This window comes from Anolis sagrei, chromosome 4 (assembly GCF_037176765.1).
Source record: "Anolis sagrei isolate rAnoSag1 chromosome 4, rAnoSag1.mat, whole genome shotgun sequence".
NCBI classification, from domain to species: Eukaryota; Metazoa; Chordata; class Lepidosauria; order Squamata; family Dactyloidae; genus Anolis; species Anolis sagrei.
Genome location: NC_090024.1, coordinates 123,616,540 through 123,632,598, shown reverse-complemented (window position 1 = coordinate 123,632,598; position 16,059 = coordinate 123,616,540). Strand labels below are relative to the sequence as shown.

At 42.4% G+C, this 16,059-nt stretch overlaps 1 protein-coding gene across 3 annotated transcripts in view; it reads right to left on the bottom strand.

Annotated features, from left to right (window-relative positions):
• GLUL (glutamate-ammonia ligase) overlaps nt 1–15,540 on the bottom strand; it is a 31,094-nt gene extending 15,554 nt beyond the window's left edge. Inside the window, exons 1-3 of one of the 3 annotated variants that reach the window (XM_060774467.2) lie at nt 15,430–15,537; nt 11,816–11,873; nt 4,327–4,516 (exon numbers count right to left, since the gene is read on the bottom strand). In XM_060774467.2, the coding sequence (XP_060630450.1) occupies nt 4,327–4,492 (166 nt within the window). In that variant the 5' untranslated portion in view covers nt 4,493–4,516; nt 11,816–11,873; nt 15,430–15,537. Of the gene's footprint in view, nt 1–4,326; nt 4,517–11,815; nt 11,874–15,132; nt 15,287–15,429 lie in introns of those variants that run through there. The other 2 variants (XM_060774468.2, XM_060774466.2) reach the window with 2 other exon arrangements.
• Nucleotides 15,541–16,059: the final 519 nt, after the last annotated feature.

Below are 16,059 nucleotides of genomic sequence, written 5' to 3'. Positions count from 1 at the left end.
CCATAAGATTAACAAAACAATATAAGAATAAAAATTGTCTCCATAACACACATATATTAAAAGTAATCCTGCCTGTTCAAGGCAATTTTAAAATTTAAAAGGCCGGGTCAAGATTTGTGCAAGCCCCAAAATTCTAGGGGGGGGGGGGGCAAGAATTAAGTGCAATGCTATGGCAGGCAACAATAATATTAGGTAAGGGTCTGTGGCTGTTCATTCGGGGTCCGATTAGAGGAAGTGATCTGGGTAATTGGTAGGAAGAATATGGCCATATTCGACAATGTGTAAGACTGAGTTAGAACTGGTCATTTTCAAAGGCCTGTTGAAACCACCAGGTCTTCAAGCTCTTACGAAAGGAGGGGAGGGATGGGGCCTGTCTTATTTCCCCACATTCCAGAGGCAGGGGGGCACCACTGAGAAGGCCCTCTCTCTCGTCCCTACCAACCGTGCTTGTGACGGAGGTGGGACCAAGACGGGGGCCTCCCCGGAAGATCTTAAGAGTTTGTGCCGGTTCATAGAAGGAGATGCGATCGCGGAGATAGGTGGGGCCTGAACCGTTTACGGCTTTATAGGTCACCTTGAATTTCGCTCGGCAACTTATTGGCAGCCAAGGAAGCTGTTTTAATAGGGGTGTTGTATGCTCCCTATAGTTTGCTCCAGTAAGGAGCCTGGCTGCCGTCCATTGTACCAGTTGAAACTTCTGGGCTGTCTTGAAGGGCAACCCCACGTAGAGCGCATTGCAATAGTCCAGTTTTGTATTTACAACTAAATTGCAATAGGTGCAATCTATGTAGAAGCCAGAGCAAGGATACCAAAAATTTACTTTTAAAATATCTGTTTAAAAGCCCCTTCCATTAAGTGACCTATTTTTGTAATACTGCCACCCATGGAAAAACATTATATGGAACAAGGGACACAGGAGGATTTAAAAACAGAGTCGTATAGAGAAGAGAGTCACTATTCTTGAGGGCAGGAGCTCATCAGATGCTGGAAATAATAGTCTGACTGTTATGAAGGTAACTGGGTAAATAATAGAACAACTCAAGAGTGGGAGGAAAAAAATTAAATGAATAGCTAGAGGAATGGCTAATGGTTTCAGATTTCTCTACACTAATAAACAGAGCATGGGAAATAAGCAAAATGAACTTGATCTCCCAGAAAAGCAGTATGATACAACAGACATCACTGAAACCTAGGGGGATGAATCTCATGAATGGAAGGTAGTAATAAAGGGTTATAACCCATTTTTAGAGAAATAGACCAAACAGGAAAGGAGAGGGAGGAGCATTATATATCAGGGATGTTTATATATGTGCAAGTGTATCATAAATCCTGGAAAACAAGTTGAAAATTCCCAGATATAAATTAAGGAGCAAGAAACAGATGTCATTGTGAGGGTCTACTTCAGATCTATCTTAGACCTGATCTAACTTTTGCTATTGTGAACCGCTCTGAGTCGCCCAAGGACTGAGAAGAGCGGTATACAAATATAGTAAATAAATAAAATAAATAAATAACCAGATCTGGTTAAAAACATTGTCAGGAGCAACTTGAGAAATTGCAAGTCACTTCTGGTGTGAGATAATTGTCCATCTGCAAGGACTTTGTCCAGGAGATGTTTTGCTGTTTTACCATCCTTGTGGGAGGCTTCTCTCATATCCCCGCTTGGGGAGATGGAGCTGACAAACGGGAGCTCAACACACTCTCCCCAGATTTAAACAGGTTGAGCTCCTTCTGTCAGCCCATTATCTGGTTAACATTGTGGAAGTGGTGGAATCCTAAGGTGGGAGTAGCCCTGTTTTCCTAGAGTTTGTTAGCGAAAAGAGGAAGACAAGCATCCTAGATTTTAAGAAAGCTTATTTCAGTAAACATAGAGAAATGTTGGGTGTGATCCTATGATCAAGAATACTAAAAGACAAAGAAGTTAGTAACAGAGGGAAATTTCTTGAAGGGGAGATTTTAAAAGCACAATCTCAAGTAGGGAAAATGCAACATGTCCAAAGAAACCAAAATGGATGCCTATAGAATTTTCAACTGAGCTAAGATTTAAAAGGGATTTGTGCAAAAAACAAAAAAAAAGGAAAATCACCAAAAGATATAAACAAATAGTCAGTCAGAAATCTAAAAATAGGTTTAAAACAATAATTGACCAAATCAAAACAGTGCTCTCTGACCAATGGGGTGCCATGGGGTTCTGTCCTGTGTCCACTACTATTTACCATTTTGACTTGGATTTTTTTTTGTCGTGTCAGGAGCAACTTGAGAAACTGCAAGTCGCTTCTGGTGTGAGAGAATTGGCCGTCTGCAAGGATGTTGCCCAGGGGACGCCCAGATGATTTGATGTTTTTATCATCCTTGTGGGAGGCTTCTCTCATGGTTGAATAGCTTATTAAATGTGATAATCATACCAAACTGGAATGGGTAGCTAATACTCCCAAAAAAGCAAATGTAATTCTAGGCTGCTTTAATAGAGGCATAAGAAAAAATATTCTACTTAAACACTAGGAAGTAAGAATTGCCTTGGGGTGTGATGGAATCTTCTTTTCTGGAGGCTTATCTCTGGTTATCTCTCCGCAATGTTTTGATTGTATATTCCTGCATGGAAGGGGTTTATCTGGGTGATATCTTGTGGTCTGCAATTCTGGGATTCTATGACATGGTCACAGAATACAATTAAATGGGAAATAATAAAACTATCTTGGGGAATAGGGTAAATAAAGACTTTTAACATAGTGCTGATTAGTGATATGCTGTTGGCCTCTTAGATGTACTCTGCTCAGGCCATCCCACAGAATATGGATAAAGTATATTTCAACCAAGGCATGTAGCCCGGGGGGGAGGGGGGGGGGCTTGAGGGTCTTGAGCACCCTCCCCAAATTCTTAGGGTGGTCCGCGAGAAGGCCTTACTGGTACATTATTTACTGGTACAATACATTCATAGAAAAGAAGATAATAAGAAGAGGCATCAAGTAGAGTAGGGACAGGAACTATGAATGGTTTAGCCCTCCCCAAAGCTATTAAGACTGCAATTTTATAATTCCTTACCATTAACTACTCTGGCTAGGCAAAATGGGAGTTACAGTCCAATAACATTTGGAAAGTGATACAATTCTCACCCTAAAATTGAGATTTTGGAAGAGGGAAATTTATTGAACAATAGGGAAGAATGATTGGAGCTTTTTGGAAAATGGGATATTAATGGCACAGTACCAGAGAGGTACTTTGGCCACATCATGAGGAGACAGCAAAGCCTAGAGAAGACAATTATGCTGGGGAAAGTGGAAGGCAAAAGGAAGAGGGGCCAACCAAGGGCAAGATGGATGGATGGCATCCTTGAAGTGCCTGGACTGACCTTGAAGGAGCTGGGAGTGGTGACGGCCGACAGGGAGCTCTGGCATGGGCTGGTCCATGAGGTCACGAAGAGTCGGAGACAACTGAACGAATGAACAACAACAACCAGAGAGGTCTACCTAGGAGTGAACCCTATTGATTTCAATGGGGGTTACTCTCAGTCTGTGTATGTCACCGCCAGCACATGCACATGTATGTACTGTGACTTCTTCTGGCAAAACATCTTTAAGACTATATTTATTATTTATTTATTTCTGGTATTTCTACCTCGCCCTTCTCAACCCCCGAAGGGGGACTCAGGACGGCTTCCAACTGGCATACGTTGATGCCTACAATTCACACAGTAAAATACATAGTAACAATAAATTATAACAGTTAAAACATTACATTAATACAATAAAAATACAATAAAATGCCATCGTTTTGCCAAGTCCATAATTAACTGTCCTACATACTGGGCATCAGCTCACAAAAGCTTTGAATAATCAATGATATTTTTTATTTTTCTATATCAATGCCACTGAAATGTTTTAAATAAATTCGTTTAAGCCATTTTGGCTCAGCTGCATTACTGAATTGAGGAATTAAGGTTACAAGTGGCCTTCCCTGTCTTCAAAGCTGAATTCACCTAAAGAGCTTTGAGGAGATGCAAGCTTAACTGCAAAAAAAAAAAAAATCAACTCTAGATAGCTTTGCCATTTTCCTTGTGCACAGTGCCACCCTATGCATATTTTTTACCCAAGTTAACCCTGCTTTGCAAATTACTTCTGAAGACTTGGAAGCTTTGATAAAACATTGCAGTTTGTCTCACCTTGCTGGAAAAGAAGTCAGCATAACCAACACAACATAAAGTCAGTGTTAGCCATCTCCTACCCAATCATATAATGTCCAATGGAGCTGCTTTGTCATTCTCAACAGTACAGCAAAGGAATAATTACCTGGATTGCCCAAGCTTGAAAAAAATATTTTTGGACTTACCTTCAATGTTCTTGGGTTCATGATCCAGTGTCCGGGTCTTACAACGCAGAAACTCGCCAGTCCCATCTATCCAGATGTACATAGCTTGCACCTTGTCCCCCTGAGGCAGCTTCATGTACACGTGCTTTATAGCTTTGCTCAAATGGGAACTCGCAGAGGTGGCCATGGCTGCAAAAGTCTTCCTGAAGTCCTACAAAATGAGCAAGAGGGGAAAGAGAGGAAGGAATGTTCATAAAAACTTCCAAATGTATTCTTACCAAACGTCAGATGGGGGCACTTTCACACATGGGATTTAGATCCAGACAGATTAAGTTGACCTGATTTACCAGGAAACTCTTCACACCTGATTAGAAACCATGAACAAATTCTGCAGCTGCTACAAGTCATCGTGTTTCTCCTGGAGGGCTGCCAGTGACTTTCACCAGCTGAAAAATTCAACTCCTATTGGACGGCTGGACCATAAAAAGGGTCACACATTGAAAGTAGGTTGCTAAAGCTCATTTACATATGTTTCATGATCAATCTACATTTGATCCAAATCTCAACTGATTGAGTGACAAACATGTCTGGGACAAGTTATCTTAAAACATGTGACAAGGCAAACATCATATAGTTGAGCAATGGTGCCATTCAAAATGAGAATTTGAAAAATTAGTGGGTTGTTGTAAGTTTTTTTGGGCTATATGACCATGTTCTAGAGGCATTGTCTCCTGACATTTCGCCTGCATCTATGGCAAGCATTCTCAGAGGTATGAGGATACCTCTGAGGATGCTTGCCATAGATGTAGGCGAAACGTCAGGAGACAATGCCTCTAGAACAGAGGTCCTCAAACTTTTTAAACAGAGGACCAGGTCATAGAATCATAGAGTTGGAAGAAACCACATGGGCCATCCAGTCCCACCCCCTGCCAAGAAGCAGGATGTTGTTGTTCATTCGTTCAGTCGTCTCCGACTCTTCGTGACCTCATGGACCAGCCCACGCCAGAGCTCCCTGTCGGCCGTTAAGAAGCAGGATATTGCATTCAAATCACCCCTGACAGATGGCCAGCCAGCCTCTGTTTAAAAGCTTCCAAAGAAGTAGCCTCCACCACACTCCAGGGCAGAGAGTTCCACTGCTGAACGGCTCTCACAGTCAGGAAGTTCTTCCTCATGTTCAGATGGTCACAGTCCCTCCAACTGTTGGAGGGCCGGATTATAATTTGAAAAAATATATATGAATGAACTCCTATGCACACTGCACATTATTTTATTTGTAGTGCAAAAACACTTTAAAAATACAATAATTAAAATGAAAAACAATTTAAACAAATTTAAAATTATTAGTATTTCAATGGGAAGTGTAGGCCTGTTTTTGGCTGAGGATTGTTGTTGTTGTTGTTGTGTGCTTTCAAATCATTTCAGACTTAAGTTGACCCTGAGTGAGGGCCGGGTAAATGACCTCGGAGGGCCATATTCAGCCCACGGCCTTAGTTTGAGGACCCCTGATCTAGAACATGGCTATATAGCCCAAAAAACCCTACAACAACCCAGTGATTCTGGCCATGAAAGCCTTCGACAATACATTGAAAAATTAGTCTTGACTAGGATAGTGTATCTGAATCATGTGGGTTTACCTATGTGTTGATTCACCATTCAAAATGGATTAAACTGATCTAGTATGGCCAGAGACTAACCAGTAGGATGTCAGACATTACCTAATCTAGAACATATCTTCAGAATGGAGCAACCATTTCAAACATACTGAGGGGAAACATTATTGGCCAAGCAGCAAAATACAACAAAACCCAAAATCCATAAGCAGCAATATCTTTATCGGGTCAGTTCCAAAACATAAAAATTATGCACACTTTTGAAGTGTTACTAGCTTCTCCATCAGGCAAATAAATATGTTAAAAATCAAACAAATAGTGACATGTTGAGAGTCCAGCCTACATTCTGCCTGATTGATTCAAGGCAGTTAATAATGTAAAACTGAATTAATTCTACAGCGCAGGTTCATCCTCAGAAAGTAAACCACATTGAGACTATGAAGACATCCTTAATGCCTGAGAAAAAGGTTTAAATCCCCATCCCACCCAAATGGGCAACTGCTTTATCAGCTGGTGGAAGGTGAGGCAGCATGCTCTACTTCAAACTATAGCCCAGGGGCCGGATGCGGCCCTCCAAGGACATTTACCCGGCCCTCGCTCAGGGTCAACCTAAGTCTAAAATGACTTGAAAGCACACAACAACATCAACAATCCTATCTCATCAGCCAAAAGTAGGCCCACAATTCCCAATGAATTACTAATAATTTAATATTTCTTGAAATTGTTCTTCATTTTATTTATTGTATTGTTTTAAAGTGTTTTTTGCACGACAAATGAGATATGTGCTATGTGCATAGGAATTTATGTTTTTTTCAAATTAAAATCTAGCCCTCCAACAGTTTGGGGGACTGTGACCTGGCCCTCTGTTTAAAACATTTGAGGATCCCTGCTCTACTTGGACACAGTTGGCCAAATATGTCCACAGATTGCTTCATGTATAGATTGAAAATATTTTTCAAAAAATCCAAGAAGAAAACCTTCATTTTATCATGTTATATACTGAACACAGTTTTACTACTTTTGAGACTTGAGCATACATTTTATTTATTTATTTATTTACGGCATTTATATGCCGCCCTTCTCAACCCGAAGGGGACTCAGAGCAGCTTACAAGAGATATATACATACAATATATTATATTATTAGCATAGCGCAATATCAGTATTATATATTACTATATTGTACTATACCATTATATTGTAATATTATTAGTAATATTGCATGTAATATAAAATATATAATTATAATATCAACATTGATTTTGGTATCCAGAAGGGATGCTCAGCGGACACTCAACGCCCACTGCATAATGTTGCAGGATATTGTAGACATACCCCTCCAAGGGGCTTAGAAATGGATGGCACTCTTTTTCCACCATAACCGTGCATTTTACTATGTATGGTATACTATCCATACCTGGAAAACGAACAAGCAGTAATACTTATTCATTTAACTAGTAAAAAAATATAATAGTCTTTGTCAAGTTTTACAATGTATTGTAATGTAATATAGCTGAGTCATGCACTGCTAATGGGCTTCTATTGGAAATGCTGAGTCATGCATTCACTGTATATAGGGAATCATTTGGGAAATGTGTTCTGGCCTAGTCCAGGTGATTGCGAATGATGCAATCCTGGGTCTGAGTTAAGTTAATGAGTTGGGAACCAATCAGAGATTGCTATGTGTAATTGTATAGAATTGTATATAAGGAAGTCATGTACAGTGTATATTTCTCCTTGTGCTGTGATGTTGTTCATCGAAGGCTATATGTAATTAAAAGAACCTGTCTGCTAAGACAAGATATAACTGTATGCTGTGGTAAGTTTGTAATATCATCTAGACTGGGGGAAAGACAATGGTAAAACTGTCAATGGTCGGGCATGTGCTCAAAAGTGTCTGTAAAAGCTTCCAGAGTGACTGCAGTTTGTGGGAGCAGTTGACTGAAAATACTGTGCAGGAAGAAGCTACTGGAAAGCGCTGAAGTTGTGCAACTGATGTGCTGCTGAATTGTGAAGTTAATCTCAACAGTCTTGATGATCGAATTAAGAAGTTTTAAATTCACTGAGTTCCCTACCACACAGCTGAATAAAATCCCACGTTATTTGCTTTGAACTGGAATATATGGCAGTGTGGACTCAGATAACGCAGTTCAAAGCAGATATTCTGGGATTTTCTTCCTTGATATTTTGGGTTATGAGGAAAAGACCTAATAAACATGCTCAATTCTTGTAAGAAAAAAAGTTTAGTGAGGCTACAACACACATGGTGTCTATAATAGTAAAACCAATAGCGACGAATGCATGTTTTGAGTGTTGTTCCGCATAAGAACCTCATTAGAACTAGCCCTGATTTCCCCTATGAGTGGAGTTCCCAAATGATTCTGTTCAATAATTCACATCCAAACCAAATCTATCTCTGCACTGTAAACCGAAAACACTGTTTATACTATTTTTAGCCTCTTACCATCCAGTCAAAGAATACGTTGTTCCCATACCTGTAACATGATATACTTGGCTGCGAGAAGTGATATCTATTGTACAAAGAAACAGTTTTCTGAAAGGCTCACAGTGAAATGTTTTCAATGTGCCAAAGTGTAATTAAAGTGTATGCAGCATATTTTTCCGTTGTCCCAAATATATGAAGGAAGAACATTTACAGAAAAGAAAAAGCTGGCTTCCTAAATTTCTGTGGCCCTTTATCACTCCAAAGACTAGAAATGCGAAGTTTTCCTATATGGAATTGTACAACACTCTTTAATCAGAATGAATTTGCCAAGCCTACCAAAAACAGAAGCACACAGTCAGAGGATCAGCTGAATAAAATCCCACATTATCTGCTTTGAACTGGAATATATGGCAGTGTGAACACAGATAACACAATTCTATGCAAATATTTTGGGTTATTCTGCCTTGATATTGTGGGTTATAAGGCTGTGTGGAAGGGCCCATAGAGAAACTCGAAAAAAATCAGCAACATCCTAGCAGAGGACTCTGCCCACCCCCTGAACAGTGTAGCTTAAAGGAACAGCCCTGGACTAGGATTGTTAAGATTGTGTAATTTTAATGTTTATATGTTTTTAACACCACATTTTAATGTTTAAATGTAATTGCATTTTTATGATTTGATAGCTGTATATTATTATTGTTTTATGTTAGGTTTTTATGTATGTGAGGCATTGAATTTTCCGTATGTATGTTGCAAACCGCTTTGAGCCCCCCTCCCAAGAAAAGTGTTATACAAATGAAGTAAATAAATAGCTTATTATTATTATTACGTATCAAAGATACGGAATGGGGGACAATGCCTGGCTCGAGAGCAATACGTGTGAAAAAGATCTTGGAGTTCTCGTGGACAACAAGTTAAACATGAGCCAACAATGTGATGTGGCGGCAAAAAAAGCCAATGGGATTTTGGCTTGCATCGATAGGAGCATTGTGTCTATATCTAGGGAAGTAATGCTACCCCTCTATTCTGCTTTGGTTGGACCACACCTGGAATATCGTGTCCAATTCTGGGCACCACAATTCAAGAGAGATATTGACAAGCTGGAATGTGTCCAGAGGAGGGCAACTAAAACGATCAAGGGTCTGGAGAACAAGCCCTATGAGGAGCGGCTTAAGGAGCTGGGCATGTTTAGCCTGAAGAGGAGAAGGCTGAGAGGAGATGTGATAGCCATGGAATACTGTGTCCAATTCTGGGCACCACAATTCAAGAGAGATATTGACAAACTGGAGTCCAGAGGAGGGCAACTAAAATGATCAAGGGTCTGGAGAACAAGCCCTATGAGGAGCGGCTTAAGGAGCTGGGCATGTTTAGCCTGAAGAAGAGAAGGCTGAGAGGAGATATGATAGCCATGTATAAATATGTGAGAGGAAGCCACAGGGAGGAGGGAGCAAGTTTGTTTTCTGCTTCCCTGGAGACTAGGACACGAAACAATGGCTTCAAACTACAAGAGAGGAGATTCCATCTGAACATGAGGAAGAACTTCCTGACTGTGAGAGCCGTTCAGCAGTGGAACTCTCTGCCCCGGAGTGTGGTGGAGGCTCCTTCTTTGGAAGCTTTTAAACAGAGGCTGGATGGCCATTTGTCAGGGGTGATTTGAATGCAATATTCCTGCTTCTTGGCAGGGGGTTGGACTGGATGGCCCATGAGTTCTCTTCCAACTATATGATTTTATGAAAAGCATTGCATAAATTAGTATAAAACAGATAAAATAGAAGGAGCACAGGTGGCTAAATATCCTTTGACCAAAAACGCGCAACAGCAATGGCATTGTTTGTAGCCTCCAACAATTCTTCCTCTGTACATGAGGCAGGGCACAATGGGCAAGCATACAGATGCAGAGTTGTCCGTTCTGCTCCACAGTCACATAAGGTGTGGAATTCTTTTAGGTAGTGCCATTTTGCCAGGTTGTCTTTTGATCTGTCCAGTCTGTTCCTGGACTTCCAAGTTGCCCATTCTTCGTTTACCCCTGGAGGAAGACTCTTGTGGGTGGGGGGAGGTTTACCCCTGGAGGAAGACCCTCATGGGGGGGGGGGGGAGGCATCCAGTTGGGATTTCCTGGTCTAGCTGCCCAGAGGGATACCCTTGTTGCTGGGGAGATGCCAAGAGGAGTGGTAGATCTCATAAAGCTTTTCCTTGATTTGAGTCTACTGGGAGGAGGCTGGTAGCCATGTAATGGATTGCTTTCACAATAAATAGCTTATGAAAAGCTTTCTTTAAAGCTCTCTGCAACCTTGAACAGTGGCTCCCAACCTTTGGCCTCCCAGCTGATTTGGACTTCAGCTTCCAGAAATCTTGACAGTTGGCCAAACTGCCAAGACTTCTAAGAGTTGAACTCCTGAAACCTGTAGGACTTATGGTTGGAAATCACTCAAGAATAATTCATCTTGAAACACTGAAAACTTAAAGGTGCCCCAAATATACACATTTATACATCCTGATTTGTGTATTAACAGCCTGCCGAGTGTGTTTCAGGCACGACAATGTTTGACACCACTTTAAACGCTTCCTGGAACTGCATCAGATAATGTACCGATTAATTCCTTTTCCTTCTTTCCATAATTTCCCGTAATGTGTCCTTTATAAAGAGTCTTACAGCACTTAAAAACATTTATGACTGGAGCATTACGGCCTTCACAAATGTTTACAACTGCTGTAGTAAGTTTTCATGGGGAAGAACTTCCTGACTGTGAGAGCCGTTCAGCAGTGGAACTCTCTGCCCCGGAGTGTGGTGGAGGCTCCTTCTTTGGAAGCTTTTAAACAGAGGCTGCATGGCCATCTGTCAGGGGTGATTTGAATGCAATATTCCTGCTTCTTGGCAGGGGGTTGGACTGGCAGGCCCATGAGGTCTCTTCCAACTCTTTGATTCTATGGAAGAAAAACTCTGCACATTCCTAAAGTGCCACATTTCAATCATCACACTTCAAATGTGAAAACGGGAATATAACCAGCATATTTTATCATACGGATATAGTCACAGGAGAACTGACTGATTTTGGCTTCTCTGTCCAGTAATGCAAAGTGGCACCCAAGTTGTTATTGCAGAGATAACATGCAAAACTGAGCAAGGCTTTCCAATTATACTCAGTGTTTTGTGAAGCAGAAAAAAATCAAGTATAGCGAACACATATGCATGATGTACTACTGACATAATTCAATAACTGAATTATTAAATTCACATTAAAAACACAGATCTTTACTAATGGTTATAATACTGAAGATAGACTAAAGCACAACTTTTCTTTACTAATGGTTATAATACTAAAGATAGACTAAAACACAACTTTTTCTACAACTAACAAAACTACCTCTAAAGCGATCATCTTAACCTATACAAAACCGCACTAAACACATACTAAACATACCAAAAATAACTACTTTACAAGTGTCACACTTACTGCCTGTTGATTTTCACTGATTTTCTGTTCCCTTTAACCGCCTTGAGTCACCGATAGACTGAGAAAGGTGGTATACAAGTAAAGTAAATCAATAATACTACAGATCTACCCTTCTATTTCTAATAACAAATTTCTATATCAGAAAACCAACAGTTGACGTTTGTCCCCATCTTTGATAAATGGATTTCGTTTTCTAAACTTTTAATTCTGAGGGATTAAGACAGTTAATATCTTTGGAGACATCACACTGAGAATGAATGTTGCCAACTTTGCTCTCTACCAGTGAGTCTAATAATCCAAATCCCTTTCCTCACAGTCTGGATTATTCCTTTTCCTTTAAACACACCAACTGAAGGGTGGACTGCAAGTTACCACTGAGCCCCCTTCCACACAGCTGTATAAAATCCCACATTATCTGCTTTGAACTGGAGTATATGGCAGTGTGGACTCGGATAACCCAGTTCAAAGCAGATGTTGTGGGATTTTCTACCTTGATATTCTGGGTGGAAGGGGACCTCATTATATCACTATAGCCTCAATGGCTGGATCTACACTGCTCCTATATCCCAAGATCTGATCCCAGACTATCTGGCAGTGTAGACTCATATAATCCAGTGCAAAGCAGATAATCTAGGATCAGATCCTGGGATACAGGGCAGTGTAGATCCAATCACTGCTACTTCTTCCTAAAGAAGGAAATCCTGACTACTTGCTGACTAATACACAGACAGGCATTATTTATCACATGCAAGATAGCTCTACTTTTTAATCCAAGATGCCTGCAATCTTGGATACTAACCACACCATTTTAATGGGCTATTTCCCATAAAACCAGGTTTGTGAAGGCTGTTCGCTTATCACCACCACATCATACATGTTCACTGCACCCGTAACAACTTCAAAGTAATATGCCTAGCATGCAACATGAATGGGATCCAATACAATTGGGTTGTTGTAGTTTTTTTGGGCTGTATGGTCATGTTCTAGAAGCATTCTCTCCTGACGTTTCGCCTGCATCTATGGCCTGACCTCACAACCTCTGCATAGATGCAGGCGAAATGTCAGGAGATAATGCTTCTAGAGCACGGCCATATATAGCCCGAAAAACCTACAACAACCCAGTGATTCCAGCCATGAAAGCCTTCACCACTACAAAGATTATTCTACGAATATGATACAATACAAAGGAATGTCTTTTAAAAATTAAGGTAAAAGTACGGTAAATGTTTCCCCCTGACATTAAGTCCAGTCGTGTCAGACTCTGGGGGTTGGTGCTCATCTCCATTTCTAAGCCAAAGAGCTGGCGTTGTCCGTAGACACCTCCTAGGTCATGTGCATGGAGCACCGTTACCTTCCCACCAGAGCGATACCTATTGATCTACTCACATTTGCATGTTTTCAAACTGCTAGGTTGGCAGAATTAAAAAATTTAATTCTGTATCAATAGATGAGGCCATGGAAGAATTTCGCCCATTGCTCTAAGTTGACTTAACTTTATTAGGGCATTGCAGTACATTTCTTCTTTTAATAGGTATAGTAAAGTAAAGGTTTCCCCTTGACATAACAACTAGACTTATGTCAAGGGGAAACCTTTACTTTACTATACCTATTAAAAGAAGACATGTACTGCAGTGTCTGTCGTGTCTGACTCTGGGGGGTGGTGCTCATCTCCATTACTAAGCCGGAGCAGGCATTGTCCATAAACACCTCCAAGGTAATGTGGCCGGCATGACTACATGGAGTACTGTTACCTTCCTGTCAGGGAAGCTTCTCTCATGTCCCCGTATGAGGAGCTGGAGCTGATAGAGGATGCTCATCCGCCTCTCCACGGATTTGAACCCGTGACCTGTCAAGTCTTCAGTCCTGCTGGCACATGGGTTTAACCCACTGAGCCACCAGGGGCTCCTATATCCCACAAGGATGATAATACATCAAATCATCCGGGCGTCACCTGGGCAACATCCTTGCAGACGGCCAATTCCCTCACACAAGAAGCGACTTGCAGTTTCTCAAGTCGCTCCTGACACGACAAAAAAAACCCAACAAAGCCCAAATCCACTGGACAGCCCTGAAAAGAGGGTCTATGGCCCCTTCCACACAGCTGTATAAAATCCACACTGAACTGGATTACATGGCAGTGTGGACTCAGGTAATGCAGTTCAAAGCAAATATTGTGGGTTATCTGTCTTTATATGTTTATATGCTTGTGTTGATGTGTCCTGGATCATCCGAGTCCACACTCCCATATAATCCAGTTCAGCAGTGGAACTCTCTGCCCCTCTATTCTGCTTTGGTTAGACCACACCTGGAATACTGTGTCCAATTCTGGGCACCACAATTCAAGAGAGATATTGACAAGCTGGAATGTGTCCAGAGGAGAGCGACTAAAATGATAAAAGGTCTGGAGAACAAGCCCTATGAGGAGCGGCTAAAGGAGCTGGGCATGTTTAGCCTGAAGAAGAGAAGGCTGAGAGGAGATATAATAGCCATGTGTAAATATGTGAGAAGAAGCCATAGGGAGGAGGGAGCAAGCTTGTTTTCTGCTTCCCTGGAGACTAGGACAAGGAACAATGGCTTCAAACTACAAGAAAGGAGATTCCATCTGAACATGAGGAAGAACTTCCTGACTGTGAGAGCCGTTCAGCAGTGGAACTCTCTGCCCCGGAGTGTGGTGGAGGCTACTTCTTTGGAAGCTTTTAAATAGAGACTGGATGGCCATCTGTCTGGGGTGATTTGAATGCAATATTCCTGCTTCTTGGCAGGGGGTTGGACTGGATGGCCCATGAGGTCTCTTCCAACTCTTTGATTCTATGATTTTTTATTATTATTATATATATAATCCAGTTCATTGTGAGAGCCGTTCAGCAGTGGAACTCTCTGCCCCTGAGTGTGGTGGAGGCTCCTTCTTTGGAAGCTTTTAAACAGAGGCTGGATGGCCATCTGTCTGGGGTGATTTGAAAGCAATATTCCTGCTTCTTGGCAGGGGGTTGGACTGGATGGCCCATGAGATCTCTTCCAACTCTTTGATTCTATGGTTTTTTATGATTATTATTTTTTATATATAATCCAGTTCAGTGTGGGATGATCTGAATCCACACTGCCATATAATCCAGCTCAGTGTGGGTTTTATACGGCTGTGTGGAAGGGACCAAAACAGCATCAGATGGGTCTACATGAGTAGTAAACATGAGATGGCAAGGATGAAAGAGTTAAGGCATACAAAACATAGGAGGAGAGAGCCACCCAGTTGGAAGGAAAGCCAGAGCTGTTGGCATTGAACCCCCCCCCCCCCCCCATTAAGCCAGCCCTTTGCATACCTTGAGAGAAGGAGCGGGAAGGAGGAGACGGGGGTTGTTGCCAAGCTCGGAGCCCCTTCTTCTCGCCCTATAGGCAGCCCCACAACCGAAAGCGGCTTTGGTGGAAGAAGCCAAGCCGAGCCCTTTCCACCCGCCCCCCGAGACCCGTGTGAACAGCATCGTCGCAGACATGGGAGAAAACGTCGCGAGCCTGCCTCGAGCCAATTCCGGAGGTGCCTCGTGCCCGCGCCTCAGTTTCCCATAGGCTCCCCCCTTCCTCCTCCTCCTCCCTCCCAGGAGCCACACTCTATTCCTTACCTTAGCCGCAGAGAGAGAGAGAGAGAGACAGAGAGAGAGGAACACGGGCTGCGGGGGCCTGCTTTGCTCACTGCGAGGGGACCTGGCCCATGCCTGGCTCTGGGGGCGCAAGGCTGGCGGCGGGCCCCTTTAAGGGCTGCCCAGCGCCAGTCCCCCCGCACGCTGATTGGCCCCTCCGGAGCCAGGGGGGCAGGGTCAACTGCGGGGAGCGAGGGGGAGGGGGGCGACGAGGCTTGAAGAGTGGCCAATTGAGGGAGGGGGGCGCGGGACACCCTTTCTCCGCCTGGGAGGGGGCGGGGCTTCTCTGCTCGCGAGGATCCTCCAAAGGACAGACAGCAGGGGAGCCCTGCGCGCGCCCACATGTCTTTCCAGGCGTCGCGCGCAAAGTACAAATCAACACCTCGAGCTCGGGCGCGCGCCCTGTGTGTGTGAGGAAGGCAAGTGGTCCCTCTCTGCCTTTTCTTCAAAGGGAAACCAAGAAGAAAATAATAATAATAATAATAATAATACTTTGGATTGTAGGTTTTTTCGGCTATATGGCCATGTTCTAGAGTGGCTCTCAAGCTGGGGTCCCCAGATGTTTTTGCTCTACATCTCCCAGAAATCCCAGCCACTTTACTAGCTGTTAGG